We start from the raw sequence: 23,472 nt of genomic DNA, 5'->3' as shown, positions 1-23,472 counted from the left end.
GGGCGGCTCTGGTCTGCATTTCCCTAACAATTAAGGATGAACGAGGCTGAGCGTCTTTTCATTTGCTCACTGGTCTCCATGTGCCTTTGGAGGGGTGTCTGTGCAGATCACTTGCCAGTGTCTTCGCTTATTTGCCCGCGTGTTATTGAGCCGTGAGAGTCTCTATTTTCTGGGTACAGGACCCTTGTTAGATGCGTGATTTGCAGATTTTTCTCCCGTTCTGATTGTGTGTAGGGGAGACGGGCTTCAGCTGTGGTGGGAAAAAGTTTATTGCTCAGTTTCTTACACAAGTTTTTGCATTAGGGTTGCCTTTCAAACCGACTTGGTTTAGTATCCATTGAATGATAATCACTTTTTTCCAGTTTATGTACTGGCTGGAGACAATTAAGAGGTTGCTTATCTTTATCCATTAAAAACAAAACGTCGCCGTAGCACTCAGATGAATGGCGGTTGTTGAAGCATTACTTAAACACAGGCTTTTCTCATTAGTTGAATGGGAGACTTGCCTGTGACTCAGGCTACTTTGTGAGGCAAATTGTTTTTCCTGACACTAAGCTCATCATCACACAAGAAGGAAGATTACTTGTTCCAGCAAGTTGTCATTGTGTTGGATTATAAAGAAGTGGGGCAACGCAAACGAGTCTGCAACAGCAAAGTGGTGTCCGGCCGGGCTTGCGGGGGCACCTCAGACCCCTGCATAGCTTCTTGCACGCTCACTGGGGTGTCCTCAGACAAAACTGCTGGAGTGTGTGCCCCGGGGAGCGGGGGGGGGGGGCAACCTCAGAGCCAGTGGACACGACCCACCGCGGGTGTCGGCCCAGTGCCTCTCATTCTCTCATTTCCTCAGAGTAACACAGCCCCGCTTAAAGCGCCAGCTCAGCCACTGCTGCCATTATAATTTAAAAGCTCCTCTATTTAAAAGCACTCTATTTGGAAAAGTGGATTTAGAGTTTTTTATGATTACTTACCCGTTTTGGTCAGGTTTTTGTTTGTTTTTGTTTTTTCAGTATGATAACAAACAGGTTGGTATATATTTCCTCGGGAACCCCTGAGGAGCTGGAGCAAGTCTTTGAAACGAGTTCATTGGTGACAGTCACACCAACATTACACTCGTGTTCCTCTGGAAGCCTCCTCTGGCATCAAAGCCTACACAGCGCGTCCTCTCCTAGAGCCGGTATGTCGGTGGCAGCCCGTCACTGAAGGACAGAGTGGCCGACACCGTCCTGGGGACGCGTGGAGCTGGTCTCCTCACCACAGACGCACCTCCCGCCTGTGTCAGCAGCCACGAGGCGAGGACTCGCCTGTGCAAAGAGCTTTAGCCGCAGAGGCTCGTATTGTGTCTAAATCTTTATAACAACCAGGAGCAGACTTCTCCCCCGAGATTCCCAGGGAAGAAACAGGCTTGAGAACATTGCAGCTCCTCTCAGACTATCCAGCCAGCAAGCAGATGAGGGGAGGGTCATGTCCCGTGAATTTTCTCATGCGCTTTCTTGTCTAGTTACTAAGCTAAAAACCAAGCACCTGAGACAGACAGAAAGAAGGAAGATGTATCTGTCCATCTGTCTGTCCACAGCAGACTTTTTTCTCACATAAAAGTCGTGAGCACCTTTCCACGTCAATGTGTGGTCTCTGTTCCTTTAATGAAATAGACTGCGGCTGTCCTCTGCTGAGAGTAACACACTGCAGGCAGTTATTCACGGAAGCAGTTCCTTTTTGAGGGATGTGTAAGATACAGTTTACTTCTAACTTCAGCTATTAGAAATAGTCCTGCTTTAGACGTACCTGAATAGGCAAAACACAGTGGTCACACTTGTCTGAGTAAAAATTTTAGAGATAGAATTGTGGATGAAAGCAATTGCCACACTGTGTATGTCTATTCAGACAGCCACCGAAAACGAGCAGCCAGGCGCTGACGTCTACTGCGCACCCAACGTCACGTGGAGGGAACTCTGCCGTCCCCACAGCTGAACGCGACTTGTCCTTGACGTCACAGCACGTACTTCTGAAGCTGAAGGTCTTTTCATGGTTGGTTGGCCTTTTTTAACCACTCTTAGGGTCATGGAGTTTGTTTATTGTTTAACTGAGTTTCGTCTTTGCCTTTTCTCCCTGTTTAAAAATACGTCTTTGCACAGCAAGGGTGTGAGTTCCATGTCTGGCGTATTTACTGCTCTTATTCCAGGTGAGATTGTCTGTTTTGCTTTTTAAAAGCAGGTTTTTTTTTTTTTTATCCAGTTGTAAAACACATGAGTCTTTCCCATTATTTTTGTTTCTGTTTCTTTCAGTCATGTCATTACTTCTCAGCTTAATCACCTGAAGGCCAACCTGATACCTGCTTTATTCAGCAACACCAGAGCAGATTACCTTGCCTCTCCAGCTTGAACTTGCCGAAGTCTCTTCCGTGAATGTCACCTTGAAAAGTGAATCCTCCTCTTTCAAGGCCCGACGATACCTGACACGCACGGAAAGGAAGAAGACAGTGCGTTGCAAGGATGAAACTCCATCTCTCCCTTATCATAACGTAATTATTATTCCTCCAAATTCGGGTACTCAGGCTAATTTTGTCATTCCTTTGAGTGACCCATTTAGAGTTAAAAGTGGAAAAATATAGACATTAACTCTATAAATTCTCATTCTCTCCTTCTGATCTCAAACCAGTAGTAGATTTTACAGCCTACTGGTAGGGTGCCTGTCCTTTGTAAAGGGGGACACACAAATGAAACACACCCCCCACAGCGCCCGCACTGTGTAAGACTCACTTTAGGTCAAACTACTGTCTCCTGCACGTCGCGGGAGGCTGTTCATCCTCAAGTTAGGTCACACATCAGCGCACAAGGCCCCGGTTAACTTGCCAAGGAGACTGAGAGGGGGGCACCTTAAATCTCTATCTGGGAGTCTGTTTTTTAGAACTTTGAGGGTGGCTGCCAGTGGCCGTGGGGAGGTTAGGCCACCACCCTTCCGTGGAACGTGGTCTGGATCTAAGATCCCTCTGTCTCTGCAGGCACAGCCCACGGCTCCTGGCCCGGTTCCTTCTCCTTTCAGAGACGACGAGACCCCTTCCCTGGTGAAATGAGGGGGGCGGCCGCGCCGCTGGGGGGAGCAGCTGCTGGGCGCTCACGGGGCAGGCGGGCCGGGGCCTCGGGGGGCTCCCCACGGGCGCCCTGCCTGCGCGGGCACGGTGACGGGGAATCCCGGCTTGGCGCGGCCCCACACCGAGTACTTACGTAGCCGTCGAGTCCCCAGTTGTCGTTTTCAAAGTTGCTGACAAAAATGTCCACCGGGCCTTTGATGTGAAACGCTTTCAGCAGCAAGTGGGCCTCCTCCTTCTTGTAAACGCCTGGGAAAGAGGGGCCGGTTACTCACCCGGCGGCGCCCCCGTCAGCGCTGCAGGCGCCGCGCCCGGGTGTCCTGGGACGCGTCGGAGGTGATCACACCATGAACAGCAGGGGCACGTTTGTACTTGCGAACTTTGGCCTCAGTGCTTCCTGTCCCTCACAATCGCTTGCTAAGGCCCCTGTCTGCTTCGCTAAACCCAGCATGTGTCCCCCAGCATGCGTTCAGGCGTATTCCTGTTTCAAACCTAGCGTTTCATTCACATCTGACTCACTGCTGGGGACAGAAGAACGTAGGAGAAAGAGACCCCACCCCGCGGATGAAGAGGCACCGGCCGCTGCGCACGCGGCCGACGAGCCACAAGGGCGCCGCCTCACGGCGGCTCTCGGCGGCGGGCGCTCCGGGAGCCCAAGGCGCCGGCGTCCGCCCGGAGGCGGCCGTGCGGAAAGCCGCGCGGAGAGCGGGCACGAAAGCGTCGCAGAGCTTCCGCGCCTCGAAGTCAGCGCGCTGGAAACGGGCCGTAGCTGCGTCCCGACCAGCTGCTCCCCGTGCAGACGAGCCGCGCCCGGGACGGCGAGGGGGGCCAGCCCGGCCGCCCGGAGGGTGCGGGAACCGGCAGGCGCGCGCGCTGACGCTGCGCGGGCGGTGACGCCCCGGGCCCCGCGCAGAGGGGGCGGCCCGGGGGAGGCGCTGTCGGCGACAGGGACGCCGCCGCCTCCTGCAGCTCACGTCAGGGGGCAAGTCTGACGCCTCAGCCGCGTCTCCGCTCCGGTCGCACGGGGTGGGAGGGGCCCCTCGCAGGAGGGACCGGCAGCCGAGAAGGCCGCCTCCGGCGCGGAGGCCAGGCCACCGCCAGAGCCGGGCCGCGGCCCGTCGGACCCCCCACTTCTTCAGGCTGTCGTGAGGGGAGACGAGATCCTGGTCCAACGCCCCTCAGGGGGGGTTGGCCACAGCCCACAGAACGCGGGGCCCGGCGGGCGTCCGCGAGCGCCGCCCCCGAGCCCACAGCCCGCGCCTCCCGCCCCTGAACCAGAGGCTGCGCGGCGCCGGCCCACGGGGTCCGCCGCGCCCAAACCGCAGCGAAGCCTTTTCTTTGGGAGGAAAAAACCTCCAAACTCCACGAGGAGAAACATTCTCCAGTGGAGCTGGGTGAGACCAAGAAACCTGAGTGTCTGACGGAGTCTCAGTTCATGCTGACGCGTGACTGGACGTGCGCAGCGGGCCTGAGCCCCGCGCGCCGCCCCGGAGCCCCGGGGCGTGAGTCGGCAGCGCGCACCTGCTGGCCGTCTGCGAGTAGGAATGGCGTTGCCTTTCCCAAATCCAGACTCTGTGCAGCGTTTTTAGATGTTTCTGTGTGTCTGTCTGGTAATTAGAGAGAATGTGGGTGCCATCGGGGGGCCCTTGGCGTTCAGAACCAGGGCCGGGGCTCGAGGATAACTCAGGAGTCAGTCTGTGAGGACACGTGGTCGCAGGAAGCGCGGTCACCTAAAAACACACAGAGGCGCTGGGCCTGTCAGGGAGGCGAGTCGTCTGGCTGGCTGGCTCTGGGCTCAGGACTCCAGCTGCTGAGCTCAAATCCCCTCTGCTGCCCTCGAGGAAGGCCCCCCAATTCCCCTGGGCGCGTCTTTGTTAATCAGTAAAAACGTGTTTAATAACATTTGCGTCACAAGATTGGTATAAGAATGAAAAGGACCATACACACAAAGCACTTAAAAGATTGTCTGGCATGTAAATCAGAGCTGTTGTTGTTTTAACTGAGATATGCTACCCCCCCCAAAGAAAAACCCCAGAAAACTCCCCAAGAGCAAATGAGTTTAAAGAGAGAGGGGGACTGTCAAAGAAGGCATCTTGGAGACATGCACATCTGGGCAGAAACCTCACGTCTTTGACGTAGTAAGTTCTGCGCGTGATCTTGAGGAAAATCTACTTTTCTGTGTTGGTTTTAAAATGAGGGAGCAGAACCGGCCCGCTGTGGTCACTGAGACGCCCGTGAGGCGCGGCGGACGCGGAGCCAGGGCCACGCTGACACGCACTGAGCACGCGGCAGCGCCCCTCCCGGATCAGACCGGGCGGCGCTGCCCACGCCCTGCCTCCAGCAAAGCTCCCCGGGCCTACCTGTCAGCTTCAGCGCCCCCTGGGAGGCGTCAGCGAAGGTCGCGTTCACCTTGCTGCTCGTTGCATTGAACCAGTCGACAGTCAGGGTGGCAGGCTGCCTCTTCCCCAAATACTCATAATATCCCTTCCACACGGAATGGACGAAAAACACGTCTGAGGGAACTGTCGGGGGAGAAGACAGGCACGCGTCAGCACAGGCAGAAAAACGGCGTCAGACACTGCAAAGCACAGGAGGTCGGTGCTGCTCAGTGAGACGGCGGAAGGGGGAGCGACGAACACACTGGCGCCCCGGCCCCGCAGAGCGGGTGTGGAGGCGGCCGGGCCGGGCGGGGCCACCGCGAGGCGCAGACGCGGCTGTTACTCGGCTGGAGAGACACTGCAGAGGCCCGCGCCTGCGTGTTCTAGCCGACCTGCCCGGGCCAGGGCGCGGTGCGTCAGCGCTCCTAGCCGTAGGGTTTACCTTGCTTCGTAAGAAACGTGTTAAAGTGACCTGGGAAATCGCCGCTGATGCTTCACTTAGTGTCTGAGCCCACCCGCTCCTTGAAGGACTCCGGACGCGCAGAAGCGCCCACACTGGCTGCCTGTCAGGAGCCTTCTGCCCGCGGCCCGCGCAGACCCAGCGCAGGAAGACGGAGGGGCTGCTCCTCAGGGTCCCCCTCTCGTGAGCTGAGCCCGTCCCCCCTCAGCCACGCCCCTCTAGTCTCGTCCTGTGAGACACAGCCCAGTAGCGCTGAAAGTTAGATTAAATGCTGCCAACTGGCATCTTTTAAATCGGAAGTAAAGGGCAGAAAGGCTTCTGACAACACTGCCCTTTATCCCAGACAGGAACTCTTGCAAAGATGACTGAGACACGCTCTCATTTTCACTGGGTACAAAAAAAATTAAGCCCGTTTTTCACATTTCTGCTAATAAATACATAGAAAATCCTTTTTTTTTTTTTTTTTACAATATTGATAGAAACTTTTGCGGGGTAATCGGTGCACATGGTCTGCATCAGCGATTCCACCAAGTTCCTCGTGCTCTTCACCTCGTGACGTGTGTGAACTGCTTACGCAGAGGAGACCCGCTCTAAGGAGGATCGGTCAGAACGTGTTTGACATCCTGGGTAGAAATGCAAACATAATATGTCTCCCTGAATGTATTTTCAGCGAATCCACTCACAGCAACAAACAGTAAAGACTTGTTTATGCTTCTCTTCTCAGTCTGGTTGGACGTTTCCCTGTCTTCCCAGACAGGCTAAGTTTATCCCCAGCGCTGGGAGATTAAAGAACAGAGGGCCGTCGCTTCTGCGGCTTTCAGGGGACCCCACTTCCGAATAGTAATACTTCTAAACATTAAGTTTGAAAGGGAGATACCAAGACAGGCCAGTAACACATTTGCCCGTTGACAGCTGACACGGAACCCCTCCACCCATTGTCAGAGCATCTCAGGGACCACTTTTAATCCGTAAGCCTGAAATGCCTCGTCCTCCTTTCCGAAAACAAACAGCCCCTAAAATCGCATCAAGGCGGTCGTCCCCAGTCAGAATGCACACGCTCAGCTGGGGCTATGGATGCACTTGTTCCCGCACTCCGGTTACGCTGGTGGCTGTACCACGAAGGGGTTTGTGCCTGGCGGGGCAGGGAGGTGGCTACGTCAGTGTCTGCGAAGGGGCTGGTGTGTTCAGCTGTGACCACCAGGAACGTGGAAGATGATTTTTTGGGGTCCTTGTCCTCTGGCCTGTTGCTATAGTTTGCAGTAAAGGGTAACAACCAGAAGTGGAGGTGTGCTAGCCTGTGCCCCCTTCACAAAGACCCACATTTAATTAGCACTTCCCTTCAGAGAGGATGAGGGGAGGTGTATGGATGGCTGTGCATGCAGCCCCAAAAAGAGTGTGCAGACACTTCTGTATCTGAAATGAAAACTAAGCTGACAGGAGCAGAACAAACACACCAGCACGAGCACCAGCACCGCCACCGTCACCGCGCTTCCTTCCGCTGAGACGGCGTTGCCCGGGTGGAGGACTGACTTCTGTGGCGGATTTGTAAATTACATTTACGTAGAATAGTCCAGAGAGACTTTTATTTTTAAAAGTAGTTCTTATACTTCACGGTGCACACTGGAGGAATTCCTTTAACTGCGCTGGGACATTTCGCCTCGTCTAAGAACTGAACGTGTCACCAGCGCTGTGACCTAATGATGGTGGCTCATGTCCTCTTTCTACACCGGCATCTTTATGGAGCTTCCTGTCTAGGAAACCAGTGCTAAAACCTGGATGAGGAAAACACCAGGAAGGGACCTTACATATTTATAAATGTTTTTTTATTTCTTTTAAAGTTTGTTTTTGAAGTTTGACTTAGATTATAATTTGGGGACACACTGTGCTGTTTAAACACTCCTTGAATGCATCTCACAGGCACGGTATGCCAGGAGATCTGGAGGCACGAACACTCGCCAGGAGACAGGGCTGCGCCTGCCCATCTCTCGCACCCGGCACTGAGCAAGGCACCACACACAACAGACACGACAACAACGCTCCAGGAGGCAGAGGGTGCCTGGACTAGGGAGACGCTTGGGGAAATGGGGCCTCGCATCTGAACCCCTCTGCCCCAGCTCACGCTGTCCCAACACTGAACTCCCCGACTGGAGGGAGTCAGACCCTCTTTATAAGGCTCTCCGTTATACCACAGCCTCGCTCAGTGCCTGGTGTCCACGTCTGCCAACAACGTGCCCAGAAAAACAGTGTGATAACCACCAAAGTCTCCCTCGGAGTGAAGCACCGCTATGAGGGGAATCGGAATCCGCCAGCTGGCGTCTAGGTCATTGGAATGGGCTTGTTCGCGGACTAAAGGGGTCAGAGCTTCGCATGTTCACTTTGCTTCACTGCACAGAGTATAGCAGAGAACAAGTCACTTTGATTGAAATCTATAACTGTTCTGGTATACAAACCTGGAGTTTTAGTAACTGTTTCATTAACTTCTCTCACTCCTTTACCTACAAGTAAAAAGACAAATTATCATTTTCAAAAAACATTTATTTTTGAATAAGTTTGAAAAAATGTCAAATCGAAGCATTGTTCCTTCCTCCAGATTTCTTGAATGTACAAAATAGGGTATCTTAACCATATCCATCTGTAACCCATGTATCCACAGCAGAACGTCCCTTGCGTTTGTGGTAAAACTGAGTCTAACAGCGGGAACCCGTTTGGAGCTAACGTGTGCACTTCCATCTGCTGTGTTACAACAGAGAGCCTTGTAAACGAGGGTGTTCACCCACTTTCTGTCTCCTCTCTGGGAGGCGCTGCCCCAGCTGACACGCAGACCTGCCGAGCCCTCGTTACCCTCTCGGTTTTCTGAGTCCCCGCCCCATCAGAGAACCCAGCTAGCACTGAGTAACCAAGCGGCGCCCCTGCAGAATGTGCAGTTCGGTCTGTTTACTTCAGCTTAACTCGGGATCTCTTAGGTTTTATAGTTTTGTATCAAACTACAAATGATCACTTTCTTAAAGTGTATTCGTCTATTTCTGAGAGAGAGGGGACAAGGGAAACAGAAGTGCCTTCATTCTTAACGTGAGAACCATCAACAGACTCCAGGAAACTACAGCTGCAGTCGCGGGTTTTATCGCACTCCAGAGCTTTGTTTGTGCTGCTGAGCAGTGGCTGCATTTCTCAGCCAGGTCTGGGGGGCCTGAAAGGTTAGCTGTCGTCAAGCCTGACCCATTACTGCTCTCATTTGTAAACACACCAACTTGTGAATCATTACTGTGCCATTTCCTTCGTAATTTTACAAAGTGGAGCCAATATCAAGAACACATGACCATCTATTCCACCACCAAATAGCTTGTGGTCTTAAAAATGACGAAATTTATTTTATATATTCACCAATATTTGGTGCTATTTGCCCATTTGGAAAAAATACAATATACTGCATATTATTTTTAAAGAAGTTTAAAATGCACAATGCATTTCTCTTTGGCTTAAAATGTGACTTGCCAATAATGACATCTGCACTTAGCCTACGTGTCACTGTATCAGACGCAGGCTGCACACGTGCACACTCAGCTCACACGTTCCGCACGGACTCGGTCGGAGTGAAGGGCATTGCTTCCACGTGCTGTTACTTGTGCTCTTAAAGCTGCACACGAGCCCAGTGGGCTTCCTTGCTCTGCAGGGACCCGCTTCCCTTCTCACTGGTGACTTACTTTTACAGACAGGCGACTTCCCGGTCCATTTCATGTCTGCTTTACACGTCCTGTGCTCAGACCCACCCGCAAGGAAGAAGCCGGGATGGCAGGTGTACACCAAGGTGTAGCCGAAGGTGGGGAGGTCGATGGCTCTCACGTCCGCGTGGGCCGGCGTTTCTGGCTGTCGGCAGGCATGAGCTGAAATGGTATTTTTAGTCCATTAGGAAACATGGAAACTTTGTTCACTGTAGCGTTAACATATGTGTCTAAAGAAATAAGAGCAAACATTTGGAAATGGCAATAAAGTTAATTTATTATTTAAAACTGTAAATACAAGGGCTTTAAATATCACCAATGGCCTGGTCTCTGCAGCTTTCAACATAAAGAAGGCTTGGTGTCCGCCAGCTCTCCCCCTCTGTCTGTCTGTCCATCCCTCTCTCTCTCCTTCGCTTCATGTATGTGTGTGTAACTACGCGTAGAAATTTAGCATAGAGCTCAGAGCCTTAAAATAAGCAGATCACTCTGACACGCTGTGAAGATAAACAATAGGTTGTTTCCTTAAAGACCAGTCCTATAAACACATACAGACTGACGCGTATTTAAAAATGTGCTTTGATTTTTGTCTAATGGCAACTAGAACGTTTACTGTTCAGTTAAGTGAATAATTAATTTTGGTCAAAATTCAATGTGTGTTTAGAACATTAAATTGAAATATGGATTCCTATTTCCTTTAAAAATACTGTTTAGGAGTAAATAAGGTTGTAATGCTTAGCTCTCAAATACAAAGACACTTTATAAATTTCACATATATGGTCCCAAATAAAACGCCTGGCAGATTATTATGAAACAAATTTACATTATTAAAATTGTGAATGCAATCATTGTAAGTATCATAATATTTTGCATTTCAGCAAACTTTCCAGGTAACGAGGACCTGATATTAGCAAGCTCCACACACACAGACACATACACACGTGTACATATATAGACACACACACATATGCATGTATGAATAATATCTATGTGATATCTACATACATGATTTGGGTAGAGATGATAGGTTTGAAATAACTATACACCTGATAATACTGATACGTAAATATACAAAAAATTACACTTTGCACACTGTTGAAATGTTTTTCATGATATAGCACTGTCTCCGTGTGTACCGCAGTGTCACCCGTACTCCACCTGCGCACGCTGTATGCTGTGTGCACTAGTGTACAGCTCTCCTGGGTCAGACACAGTATCGCACTAAATTGGTAAAGGAAAAAATCTGACTTACTAATCACTCATACAACATGTCTCCTAATTCTCCTGATTAAGTCCCCGAATAAAACTTGACCCTGGGTAGCTGAATGATTGGTCCACGTAGGCCCCAGGAGGAACCCTTCAAACGTTTCTGTTAGTCCCCTGACGTCTCACAGGCGCCAGTTACCGGCACTGTAATAACCGGTGGTGAGCGGATGAGAGCGGGGCAGTGCACACTCTAGCTTCTCTCCCCGAGTGTCGGATACGCCGTTAGCCCTGGTTCAGGGCCGGCTCTCAGACGCTCATGCTTCAGTAGCCCCTGAGGTCCTGGAAGCTGCAGGCTGGGTCCCTCCCCTTCCTGGCCGCAACCCCCTCTGCCCCTCGCAGCCCCGGAGTCTCCAATTCGGCAGGTCTGGGGAACCTGGGCTCAAGAATTCACTTTCCAGCCAGCCTGGGCGGTGTGCGTGCTGCTGGCTCCAGGAAACCCAGCTTTAGGGAGAAACGCGAGTTTAGGGAGTTAAAATCGCCCAGCAAATAGAAGCAGAACAGTTCCTGGCCAGTCCCCTTGGAGCAGACACCCTGCTGAGCTGGATGGGAGTCTCACTTACGGATGCACTCGGTCTGCAGGCCGCTCCACGTGAGGTTCGCCAGGCAAGTGCGGGTGGTGGAGCCTTGAACGTGGTAGCCTTTCCTGCACCGGAAAAACACCGTGCTTCCGACCTGGGGAAACCACAGCAGCTTCAGGAGCGGGGCGCGGGCTCCCGGGGGCCGGCGTGCTGGACACCGTGGCCCAGCTGAGTCCACCAGAGACCGCACCTTGGGCCCTGGCGCTGTTTGAATCAACATGGACTTTTTTTTTCTTTTTTTTTTTCTTTTTTTTTAGTGAAGATGCAGTTTTTATTTTTTGCTGTTGTTTCATTTTTTTTCCAGTCTCCAGTGTACAGCACAATGTCCCAGTCATGCATACATACATATGTTCATTTTCATATTTTTTCCATTAAAGGCTATTACAAGATACAGAACATAGTTCCCTGTGCTGTACAAAAGAAACTTTTAAAATCTATTTTTATATGTAATGGCTAACATATGCAAATCTCAAACTCTCAAATTTATCCCTTCCCACCCCCTTTCCTCAGTAACCGTAAGATTGTTTACTATGTCTGAGATTCGGTTTCTGTTTTGTAGATGAGTGCGTAGCGTCCTTTTTATCCACATGTAAGTGATAATCACATGGTATTCTTCTTTCCTTCTGGCTCACGTCACCTAGAGTGACGGCTCACTGAAGGGCGGGCCAGGCGCCCCACGCAGGTGCTCGGCACACCGCGCACGAGCCCTCAGCCACAGCTGCCATTGGGAAGTAAGCGGTGTGGGCCAGGGCCAAACGAACTAGGACAGTTTAGGTTTCAGGAGAAAAAGTGGTTGAGGAAACAAGGCTTCTATTCTAAACTGACAGGGTTTCTAACTGGAAAGTAATGTTCTTATCTACCTTGGGCTTGCAAAGCCATCTGGTCAGAGAGCCCTGAAGTGACTGATTACTTAAGAGGGTTGTAACATTTGATTCCAAGCTTGCTTTTCAATTGTAGGGATTTCTCCAATATTCGTATGAATAAAAGCGTTAATATACTTTTTATTTAATAAGTCAAGTGATACTGCATTCACGGAAGTAGAAGCAACCAGATGGAGAAGGGAGAGCACAAAGGAACAAAGTAATCCTCGCCCGAGGGGCTTGCATACAGTCTCTCCTTCTGTTTTTGTCCCCAGAATTTAATATCCTTCACCCATTATATCAGGTCACAAGATGGGGTCTGTTTATGCGCAGCTCCCTAGTAGCAAGTCCCCTGGTTTGAGATTTGCCGTGTCAGGGCAGCAGACAGCAAGGCACGCTTTCCAACAGAAACTAACATGGCGACGAATGCCGTGCGGGTTAAGATACGTATTGTTACCTCCATTTTGACAGTTGGAATAATGTGCAGAAATCCTCTCCGGGTGAGTTTTATTTGGGCAGACATGACACGAGTCAGACATGGTACATAAAAGACACACGTGTTTAAGTATCAGTTCCGTTTCAACGTAGGAGAAACATGCTGAAGTGAAAACGGGGTACCTCATAGCCTCTTGAGCTGTTCTGTATCCCGAAGTGTGGCGTGCCAGGGTCTGGGCAGGTGTTGTGGGCAGGATCTGAAGGTCACAATTGAAAAAACCAACAGCCCCATACGGTTATTACAGAAGTGCTAACGTTTCTCATAAAAGGTCTTACAAAGTTCATAAAATGCTGTTTTGACAAATGTGCGAGACGTCTTACACAAAAGGTAAAAATTAAAGTAAACTGCTGTTTGCATCTTTTTTTCAGACGTCGTCTTTAGATATTAATCTTTAGTGCTTTTCAGACTCTAAATTGCTCTGTGTATTACTTTCTGTATCAGAATAAGCACATTCTTTTCCATTCCTGGTTTAATTTTTCTCTACTGACATATCGTATTGGTTGGTTAATAACAGAGTATTTTGAATCATTATCTGTTACGATCTTCTATTTTTTAAAGATTTAATTAATCACCATCTCCTCTGGTCATCTACTGCATCATTTTAAATTTCTTGAATTAATTTTCTTCAAGATTTCAAAATGAGGAATATACTTAATGCTTCAAAATTGAAGCGGACAGTAGACCAACAGGGATATTTCCCCAAAACACGGAGCACTTCAGCGATCAGGGCGCACGGCAGCTTTACTGGTGGCCGCCCTCCAGCCGCTCGTGCGGAGACAAAACAGACAACCTAAGAAAATTCTGTTTTCAAGAGAAACCAGCCTATCAAGGGGGAGAAAACTGCTTTTTAATTTTCCATAAATAGCAACAAAAAAGGAATAGTTTAAATCAAATGGCAGCCATGTTACTTTGATTAGAAAGAGCAGTGCGTCAATGAAATTTCTAACCTTGTATTTTTAAGTATCATCTGACTTCTTTGAAAACAACCAAGAATATAGATCATGAACCGTTGAGTCCATGTGTTCAGAGGACACACCCGTGTGCTCAGGAAGCTGGGGGAGCAGCCGGGCGCGCAGGGCTGGGGGCGGGAGAGTCGCTTTGGATGGAGAGTCAGGGTTCTGGTGTCTGCCCCCCTTGATAAACGGTGGGACTTCTGACAAATGTAATTTACACGTGAACCCTTGGAGACAGAGGTTTAACCTAAAGGGGAGGGTGCAGGGCATAGCAAGGGCCCCGATGTGCATGTTTCATCTCCCTGCTCTGCGGTCAACAGAGCGTGTGTCCCTGGAGCTCTGTCCCTCAGAGCACAGGTGGTCTCATGGGGACGAGACCAGAGAGGGGACACAGCGAAGCGAGGGCAGCACGTCTTTCCACGCTGGCCCTCAGCAAGTAGCCCTTCCTCTCAAGAAGGCTGTCGCCAGCTGAGAAGGATGGAGGTGGAGATGCAGGGGTAGAGGACACAGGCCAGGCGCTGTTTTTAACAAACTCCTAATGTGAACTCCAAACTCAGTTTGCAGGATCTGAAAGAGGTCGCCCATCAGGTCAGCTGACCCCCCGGAAGCACAATCCTCGGGACCGCGGCCTGTGCACCCACAAACCACCCAGTTCCAGCCCGGAGGGCCCGTCCCAGCTGCCCTGTGCCGTTACCGATGCAGGTGGGCTGCACTCCGCTCCACGTGCCGTCAGCCTGGCAGGTCCTCCGTGAGGACCCCACCAGAATGAAGGGGGCCCTGCACTGGAAGAAGACGTCGGATTTGTAGGTGAAGCTTCTGCCGCTCAGCCGCCCCTCGGCGGGGGTGCCCGGGTCTCCGCAGAACACAGCTGCGGGGAACAGCCGGAGGTCAGTCCCTCCACGTGTCCCTGGGTTAGGTTACCCTCCTAAACTTGCTTAGCTCCTGTTAAACCCTAAGTGGTTAACAGGGCAGACCCCGCCCGGGGCCGCGCGGCCCCCCTCCCGCGGTCACCGAGGGTGTGCATGCTGGTGTCCCAGCAGACGTCCCGGGGGACCCGTTCTCGGGGGACTCACGCAGGCACTGGGGAACCTCTCCTTTCCACAGCCCGCGGCCCTCGCAGGAGAGGATGGCCGAGTGGGAGAGCTGGTAGCCGGCGGCGCAGCTGTAGGCCACGCTGGCCCCCCAGCGGAAGTCCGCCCCTTCCACTCGCCCGTTGGGCACTGGAGGGGGCGGGCCACACAGGACAGCTGTTTGCAGAGAACACATGGGTTAAACATTCGGGGGCGTCCCCCGCCACCGCGATGCTCTAATGACTCGCATTTTAATTTTACCTGCATTACAAATGCCATCTTTATGGAAGAATTATTGAGGAAGACAGAGAATCAAAATAGTAAAACCTTTCTCCAGTATTTCTTCATTAATTTAGATCAAGTACATAAAACCAGAGCAGAGTCCAAGCATACCACGCTGTAAAAGAAGCCGACTGAACTCGGCTGTCCCAGTGTGTACAGACCAAGGGAAGAAGACTGTTATTCAATTCCTGTCTTTTCATGACAGTTACCACAGACAAATCCGATCAGAGTGTGGTCATAGGAAATGAGTGCAAACTTCAATTTCTGTGCTCAGATGACAAGAATTTCTCCTGCTAGCTGTATCTGTTCCTTAATATAAAGACAGCATATAATTTCCAAAAGACATAATCTGTTTATCCACTTGCTGAAGGATTAAAAACCAGGGCTTGTCTGGTTAAAGAAGATTCTGTTAAGATACCACTTGGCAGTGTTTTAGAACAGTCTTGGGCTGAGAGTAAGAACGCGGTTCTCAGGAATGACTTGCCAGTTGGTGTGGCCCCAAATACCCACCTCCCCACTGCAGCTGTTAATCTAAGATGCACTGTCCCCAAATCTTCCCTGATGGTCTAAGAGCGCCTTGGATTTTCCACATTGGGAGAGTTCGCCAAGGACGGTTTAGGCAGCAGCAGACACAGGAGAGGAGACTCACCATGTCTCCCCACCTGCGTTTTCTCGTGCTCAGCCCTTCTCGTGGGAGAAAGGCGTTCAGACTCCCAGCACCACACGTGCACGCACACTAGTGGGAAACCTTCCATCCATCTGTCCATTCACTTAACAAGCATTTCTGGAGAGCCCATGTGTGCAGATGCGGGGAGCGTGGCAGTCGGGGGTTGTCACAGACGGGCCCCCGGGTGGGAACGTGCTTCAGCAGAGGGGGGACGAGGGTGCCGGAGGAAGAAGGTTCAGGAGAGGAGCGCGGTCTCTTCGGAAGGGCCTGCTTGGCCGTGGGATTATTTATTATTCATGCAGTGAATACTGAAAAGGGGGACAAAGGTCTACAGAACACGAAGCCCCAGAGACAGGACATTTGTTGACAAGTGTCATCAACGTGCTCCCGTGACTGGAACACTCCCAACACGAAGCCGCAAGTCTCACTGGACTTGCATTCTGCACCTGCCACGTCACAGCACAGTGCTCACAGCTGCAGCTGGGGGGTGGTGAGAAGGAGACAGTGTGACCCTCGTGCTCCCATGGGGAAGCCAGGATGGTCCAGGACCTGCCCAGGCCGCCAGGCAGGGGGCACCGACGTCTCACCCAAGCCTCACAACCAGCTCTGTCTCCGGAGACCATCTGTCCCTCCGAACCCCCTGAGGACACTCATCCTCACTGAGGCCCCCCCCTCTCCTGTCCACCCCTCGTCTGACAGAGAGGAAGCCACCACTTCTCTGTGTCCATCCCTGCCAGCATCCCAGCCCCTCCGCTCCCCTCCCCCCGGCCCAGCGGGTCAGAGCCCACACGCTCTCCCTGGTGCAGGTGGAGAAGTCCTAACCCTGCAAATCCCGGCCCTGGTACAGCTGTCACAGCCCGGCCCCCGGCCTCCCCCAGGCCACGGGATGGCTGCAGCTGCTCGGCTCTCCCGGGAAAGTCCTGTGTACAAGACGTAAAACTTTCCACACCGTCTCCACCGCCTGTGTCGTCAGAGTCAGATCAGAAGCTCCCAAACATCGCGGCGCCGACAGTCTCTGCCTCGGCCCCTGTCTGTGGTCAGCTTCTCTCTCTAACCTGACTCCCAAATCCCGCAGTATCAGCCCCCCCGCCCCGCCCCGTCATGTGGGCCAGAAGACTCGATGCTGCCAGGTTAACGTATTTACCCCAAGAGCGAAGCACTGGGGTTCACAGCCCAGACCCCAGGGAGGGTAAGACTGTGAAACCCTCATGTCTCCACGTCCTGATATCTGATCCTGAGCCATTTACTAAAACTCTCTATGGGTCAGCCCCCGATCTATAAAACTGAGATTGAAATATTCAGAAAAGGAAGTGATTTAGAATTTGTGAGTGAGTTTACAGGACGTGCTAGCATGCAGTAGGGCCACACAGATGCCTGCAGGTGAAACAAAACAGCATCCAGTGAAGACTTCCATACACGCAGGTAAAACCCCCCACACAGCCAGCACACAAACCTTTGCAGATGGGTTTGCTGTGGTTCCACGAGCTGTCTTTGGTGCAGCGGATAGTGGGTGACGTGAGGGGCTCCATGAGGTAGCCGGGGTTACACTGGTAGCTCACAGTCTTGTTGAAGGTGAAATCTGTCCCAAACTGGATGCCGTTCGCCAGGGTGCCCGGGTCTCCACAGCTTATAACTAACGAGCGGAGAACAAGGGAGAATTAGAGACACGGCAGTATCTATTGCAAAACGACTCGTTTCCATTTAAGTCATTCTCCCTCAGCTGCTACTCAGAGTGCTGAAGCAGTGAATTATTACAGCGACACCAGCCTGTCTGACAGTCTTCCTGGCCAGCTTTCAGGAGGCTGCGTGCTGGGAGTCGCTTGTGTCCACCCCTTTAGCGGTGGCGCAGGCACGGCAGCTGACTTCCCGGTCCAGTCCTGAACGAGCGTGGCGTGTGCTCACACCCCGAGGTCCAGGACAGAGACACCGACTGAGACCAGAGAGCCCAGCGCCAGGCTTAGTCCCCTGCCTCCTGAGTGCTCTACAGAGGGAACAAATCTTACTGTTTTGACCTCAGTTTTATAACACCCAACCCAACTGGCCACGCAAAGTAGCTTCACCCATGCAAGTAAGAAAAAGTAAAGAAAAATCTAAAAGTGCCTAATAAATGGTCACGACAATATCAAACATATGTATAAGACAGAATCCTTTTTTCCTCTATGGAGTAAAAAAAAATCAATGCCACTTTATAAAATCAATTAACTTTTCTCAATCAAGCAGCTGCTGGGGTGATGTCCTTGCCCGACCGCGAGGGCCCGTCACTCACTTGTGCAGTCGGGAGCCGAGCCGGTCCAGGTCCCGTTGGCGGTGCAGTGCCGCGTGGTCAGCCCCGAGGTCCTGTAGCCCTCCCAGCAGGCGTAGACCACCGAGCTGGAGAACAGGACGCCGTCGCTGCTGATGATCATGCCGTTGGCGGGGGTGCCGGGGTTCCCACAGGACACAGCTGCGGGGACACACAGCCGTGACCCGCAGGCAGAGACCGTGGCCACACCACAAACCCAGCAGCAGCAGTGCAACACTGTAAGAGGCTGGACCTGTAACTATGGGAGATGTTTCCTGTATATTTTACTTTATGACTCACACTGTTCTTTCACTGATGAGTTACAAATGTGCAAGTTATATGTTCGTACTCTCTTTTCCAAAATGCATTTCTTCCAAACAGATTAAAAGGTGAGTTAAAGTACTGAAAATCCAAAACCTCGGTCCTTTGGGATTTAACATGTTTATAACACAATAAATAAAATTATTATGATCTTCTAAAGGATCTATATGATATGAGCAACTCACAAGAGTCTCCCTTCATCCCATAGCTGCATTTAAAAAAAAAATCTGGACAAATCAGGTCATATTTATCTGTCCAGGATAATTTATTTGAAAAAATGAGGGTTGCCTGAGGAATATGAATGACTACACGTACACTCCTTGGGAACAGGGTCTCCTCAGTGTTCCCGAGTCTGGGGCAGCTGTGTTCCCTGGCTTTGGAATGGCTGGACTTTCTGTCTCTCTGGGTGAGTGTCACACCGCATACAGGCATGAAGACCTCAGCTACTGATGCCAGTGGAACAAGTCTAGTTCTGAGTGTCTGTCTTGCGGGCTCCTTAGTCAGCAAACAAGGAAACTCAGCGGCTGCTGGGTGTGTATCAAGGTGATGATTTTAATCCACAAAAGGTTTTTTGCTTTTTTTGACTGAACCTACTATTAACCATAAAGATGATGATTTTTCCTCCGTACACAATAATGTACGACAGCAGACGTATAAAGAATGTGAATTTTAATAACAAGAATATATCATGAGTCCATTTCTGAGAATATTTGAACATACTCTTGCCTGTTCAATTGTTCCACTTTTAAATCTAGCTTTGAGAACAAAGACATACTCTCCTTAAAAACATGGAAGAAAACAAATAGATAAACAAGAGCCTACTGTACAGCACAGGGAACTATATTCAATTTCTTGTAATAACATAGAGTGGAAAAGAATCTGAAAAGAAAATGTATATATGTATGTATATGTATAACTGATCACTTTGCTGTACACCTGAAAACTAACATTGTAAATCAAATGCACTTCAATAAAAATTTTTTAAAAATGGAAGAAAACAGATTCCAAAATAAAAGCCACTGTAATGGAAGCTTAGGGAATTCCCTGTCCTATTTAGTTAAACATGCACAGACCCTCAGGTTGGTCTAGAGCTTGTTTTGACAAACATAGAGCACGTATGCTGATGCTTCTATACCTGTGGCCATGTCAGACATAACTAATCAATTACATCTCTTTTCCATGCCAGACATAACTGATCAATTGTACCCCTCTTCCCTGATGAGCCTGGGTTTGCACTTACAAACCCTTCTAACACAGCTCACTCAGTAGTTTCTTGGCTGGCATTTAAGTTGAGATGTAGTTACCAATCCTGAAGCAGATGATACCTAACATTCTCTAAAGCTCAGAAGTTCTTTTATGGCTGTGACATAAATTACAATTTCACATGGCAAAAAACCCAAGCTGTTGTCCTATTCAAGACAATTACTCATCCACTCAACAACCATTGATTCATCATTTAGTTCACATGGTGATTTTGTAGAGGTATGGATGCAAACCTGATGTAGAAGTAATTTTATTGATCCAATTCATAATCTAGCAAACTAGCAAAAGATGGCCATGTCATTATATTTTATTCTGACCATGTCTGCTATGGAAATCTATGGAGCCATTCTCAGAAGTGACCTGGGAAGGACCAATGCTAAAATAAAGCAGGTAACTGTTGAAACACATTGAACTTAGTTTATAGACACATATATTGTCAGTCAGTAAAAGCCTGTAGTAACAATGACATCCTAATGTTTATAAAGTTCCCTCAAATACTGCACCCTATAAAATCGAATTCATGGTTAATTTTTTTTCCTGACGGAGACACTTTCACCAATGGTCATGCCGATGAAAATGGAGACTAGTAAACAGCACCCCCATATGTTTCTATGTCACCATCCTTCTGCTGTGAGACATCAGAGGACCGCCACAAAGCAAACGAGATTAAATTCAGAGTCACTAGGAGGAAAACAAGAGTTTTTAAAAATTACAAGTTAAAATTTCTTTTTAAATACATCTCTTTTTTTTAAAGTACATTTGGTTAACGTGACTCCTTTTGGCAAAAGATAACTTTCTTTTCCTTGATTTGTAACAGAAAAGCATTATACTTATTCCAAATACACTTTACTGTTCACAGCTGTCAGTGCTGTTCACTTAGCGTGCTGCGCCCGGAAGGCTGCTGTTGAACTGAGTTAGGTAGTTGTAGGTTTGAATCTTTGCTTAAACAAGTTAAATAAACGTGCATGATGGAGTCATGTCCTCAACATGTCACGTCCGGACTGTAAAATGGGTACAATAAAGATACGGGCTCCCAGCTGGAGGGGTACACATGCCAGGTCCAAGATGCCGAGCAATCTGTCTGCTGTATTCATGGTGGTCTTGCTGTTTTTGTTAATATCACTTCAATCACATGCCCATCACCTGCATGAAAGGCAGGCTTTATCCTCGGTCTCATGGGGAAGAGGGTTAAAGTTGCCTAGTGCAACCGACCCCAATGAGGTAGTGACGTTGAAGCGACTTCATAACATACATCCATTTGAAAAGTCAAGTCAGTGAGTCTGTAACTAAAGGTCTAGATGCTAACGAGAAAACATGACTTAAAGTGATGAAAATGTATTAGAAATATAAGTGCTTTGCTGTTTAAGAATTTAATTTTAAAAGATTTTTCTTTTGTGATTCATGAACTCCCCCTTTTCATAATTTATTGAAATATCCGTCAGGGATCTAATATTTTTAATAGATTCAGAGAAGGAGAATTCATCAGGAGGGAGGTGACCTCGGCTAGGGGTCTTGAATATATTTGGCCACAGCTGACCTTTGTAAGAATGAAAAAGTCGCTGATAACACCATTTTCTGTAGGTGATAATGTGCCCTGAAGACATGGCCCTATGACAACAAGTGAGAAAACACTGAAAGCTACAGATTCTCCAAAGAGCTGCGTTTTAAGTGTGTGTGCGGGGAGGGGAGTGGGTTGGCTGTGCACTCCTATCCATCATTTGTTGTTGGAGTCGGTGCAACAGCTACTATTACTTATTCACCTTCCCATGATTTCTGTACCGTGCAGTCTGGAAACAGCCAACTTTGTGGGGCTTTGCATATCTGAGAAATGCTTTTAGTATTGAAACATTTTAGTGACAACTTCTTTCTGTATACAGATTTTAAGGGACAAGTTTATAAGGATTTTATAGGAACCCTTTGCATTTCTAACTTTTGATAAACCAAAGTCTATTTAAAAGGCACTTTGCATAGTCTGAGTTAAGTGCATTATGAAATGAAATCCAATTAAACTCTAATTAAGTGAATTCATGTGTGTTTTGCTGAAATAGACGCCATAATGTGAATTTCTATGGAAAACTTTACTCACACTCAATTGTTTAATTTTTTCACCCTTTAAATTTGCAAAACCAAAATGCTTGAGGTACACCCGCTGTGGAAGGACAATCCCCAATGAATGGCCAACCTTGACAGAATTTGGGTGTATCTAAGCGAGGTTTGTTGGGACTTTGGGAGCCACAGTACCCCACCGAGTTTGGTTAACTTGTAACCAAGTTTTTCCATTGATCTTCTGCCCCATTCTCTCTCTCCTTTTCCTTCTAGATGTCCGATTACAAGTACATTAAACTGCTTGATATTATCTCATAGGAAACTATTGTTCTGGGATTTTTTTCTGTTTTTCAGACTGGATAATTTCCATTGAACTATCTTTAAGTTAACTGGCCCTTCTGGCATTTTTTATCTGCTAAGCTCACCCAGAAAACTTTATATCAGATAATGTGTCTGTCCATTTCAGAGTTTCCATTTGATTCTCTTTTATTATTTTCATTTCTCTGTTGAGATTCCTTGTTTATGATTTAACTTACTTTAAGCCTTGAACCTATTGTAGTAGCTTATTTAAATCCTTGTGTATTATTTTCAACACTTGGGCCATCTCAGGATCAGATTCTACGTCCACTGTCTGTCTTGTGGTTGGTGGGTTGCTTGGCTGGAGTATGGATAATATTGTTTTGAGCTGTGTACTAGTTTTTTGCTGTAGACTGGACACTGTGAATGAAATATTGCATGGAGTGTCAGTCCTGTAAAAGATGCTGGGTTTCGTTCTGATGGGCTGTTAAATTCATCGTAGGTCTTGTGGGTCCTGTCCTCAGTTTTATTCTTTGTTAGATCTATTTAGTCTTCGTCCTGACGTGTTTTTGCTCTCGCTTCTAGCGTGTTCCTGCGTTGTAGGAGTGGGACCCACTCATAATGCGTGGGCTTTCTAGGCCCCCATGAGATGCCCCAAGTGCACGGTGAGAGCTCTGACTGGCCAGATCTCCGGCGTGCCTCAGTGCGGAATGACTTCTAGTCTCACGGGTCTGCTCCCGGTGAGGGTCTGCGCGTCCCTGAGCCCCACCCGGGCTTGTCGGCCCAGCTCTCAGCTGAGTCACCCCATGAGGGCCATACAGGATTCTGGGGCTCTCCTTTACCATCTCCCCTTCCTTGGAGTCCCCTTTCTGTGATTCCATTTCGGTAGCCTAGAACAATCTCTCCTTCAGCACCTCACCAAGTCACCACACCACCTGGGCTCCCCTGCCAGCGTCACAGCAAGAAAAACAGACAGGACGGCAGACGGACAATGGCGCTCAGCTCGTCTGTCTGTCTTCCCTCATGCCCCGTCTGTTGTCTGACAACTGACACACTTGCCTCGTGTATTTTGTCGTTTCATGGTCGTGCTCAGTGGGAGGGCGAGCCACTGCCATTTGCTGTGTTATGAACTAAAGTGGAAACCTTACTTAATCTTCATGATGGTCAAATACTCCTGGATCAGCAATTCACAGATGCAACAGAGGGAAAAGGACTCTGACTGCAGAGCACAGAAGTCGTGCAGACTCTGAGGCTCTACGTTACAGGACAGAAAACACCGTGGTTTCGGTGAGAAAGAGAATTTAATATTCAAATTTCTGCAAGAGGGAGGGAACTGAGAAAACTGTGTCCGAGAGGGGACAAGTCTACTCGTCTGTAGTTGCGCGCTTCAGCCAACACAGGCTAACCCGCAGCTCACAGCTGCAGGCGGCACGTTCCCTCAGCCACGCAGAGA

At 49.3% G+C, this 23,472-nt stretch overlaps 1 protein-coding gene across 1 annotated transcript in view; it reads right to left on the bottom strand.

The window, feature by feature from the left end:
* Positions 1-23,472, bottom strand: part of CSMD1 (CUB and Sushi multiple domains 1) — a 1,691,213-nt gene that overhangs the window by 5,105 nt on the left and 1,662,636 nt on the right. The window contains exons 63-73 of the mRNA XM_064477604.1: positions 18,078-18,254; positions 17,265-17,444; positions 14,866-15,039; positions 14,487-14,660; positions 12,962-13,035; positions 11,466-11,577; positions 9,625-9,804; positions 8,374-8,418; positions 5,446-5,607; positions 3,222-3,334; positions 2,362-2,449 (exon numbers count right to left, since the gene is read on the bottom strand). Of these exons, the coding sequence (XP_064333674.1) occupies positions 2,362-2,449; positions 3,222-3,334; positions 5,446-5,607; positions 8,374-8,418; positions 9,625-9,804; positions 11,466-11,577; positions 12,962-13,035; positions 14,487-14,660; positions 14,866-15,039; positions 17,265-17,444; positions 18,078-18,254 (1,479 nt within the window). The remainder of the gene's footprint in view (positions 1-2,361; positions 2,450-3,221; positions 3,335-5,445; positions 5,608-8,373; positions 8,419-9,624; positions 9,805-11,465; positions 11,578-12,961; positions 13,036-14,486; positions 14,661-14,865; positions 15,040-17,264; positions 17,445-18,077; positions 18,255-23,472) is intronic.

This window comes from Camelus dromedarius, chromosome 22 (genome assembly GCF_036321535.1).
Source record: "Camelus dromedarius isolate mCamDro1 chromosome 22, mCamDro1.pat, whole genome shotgun sequence".
NCBI classification, from domain to species: domain Eukaryota; kingdom Metazoa; phylum Chordata; class Mammalia; order Artiodactyla; family Camelidae; genus Camelus; species Camelus dromedarius.
This window is presented reverse-complemented; position numbering and strand designations above follow the sequence as displayed.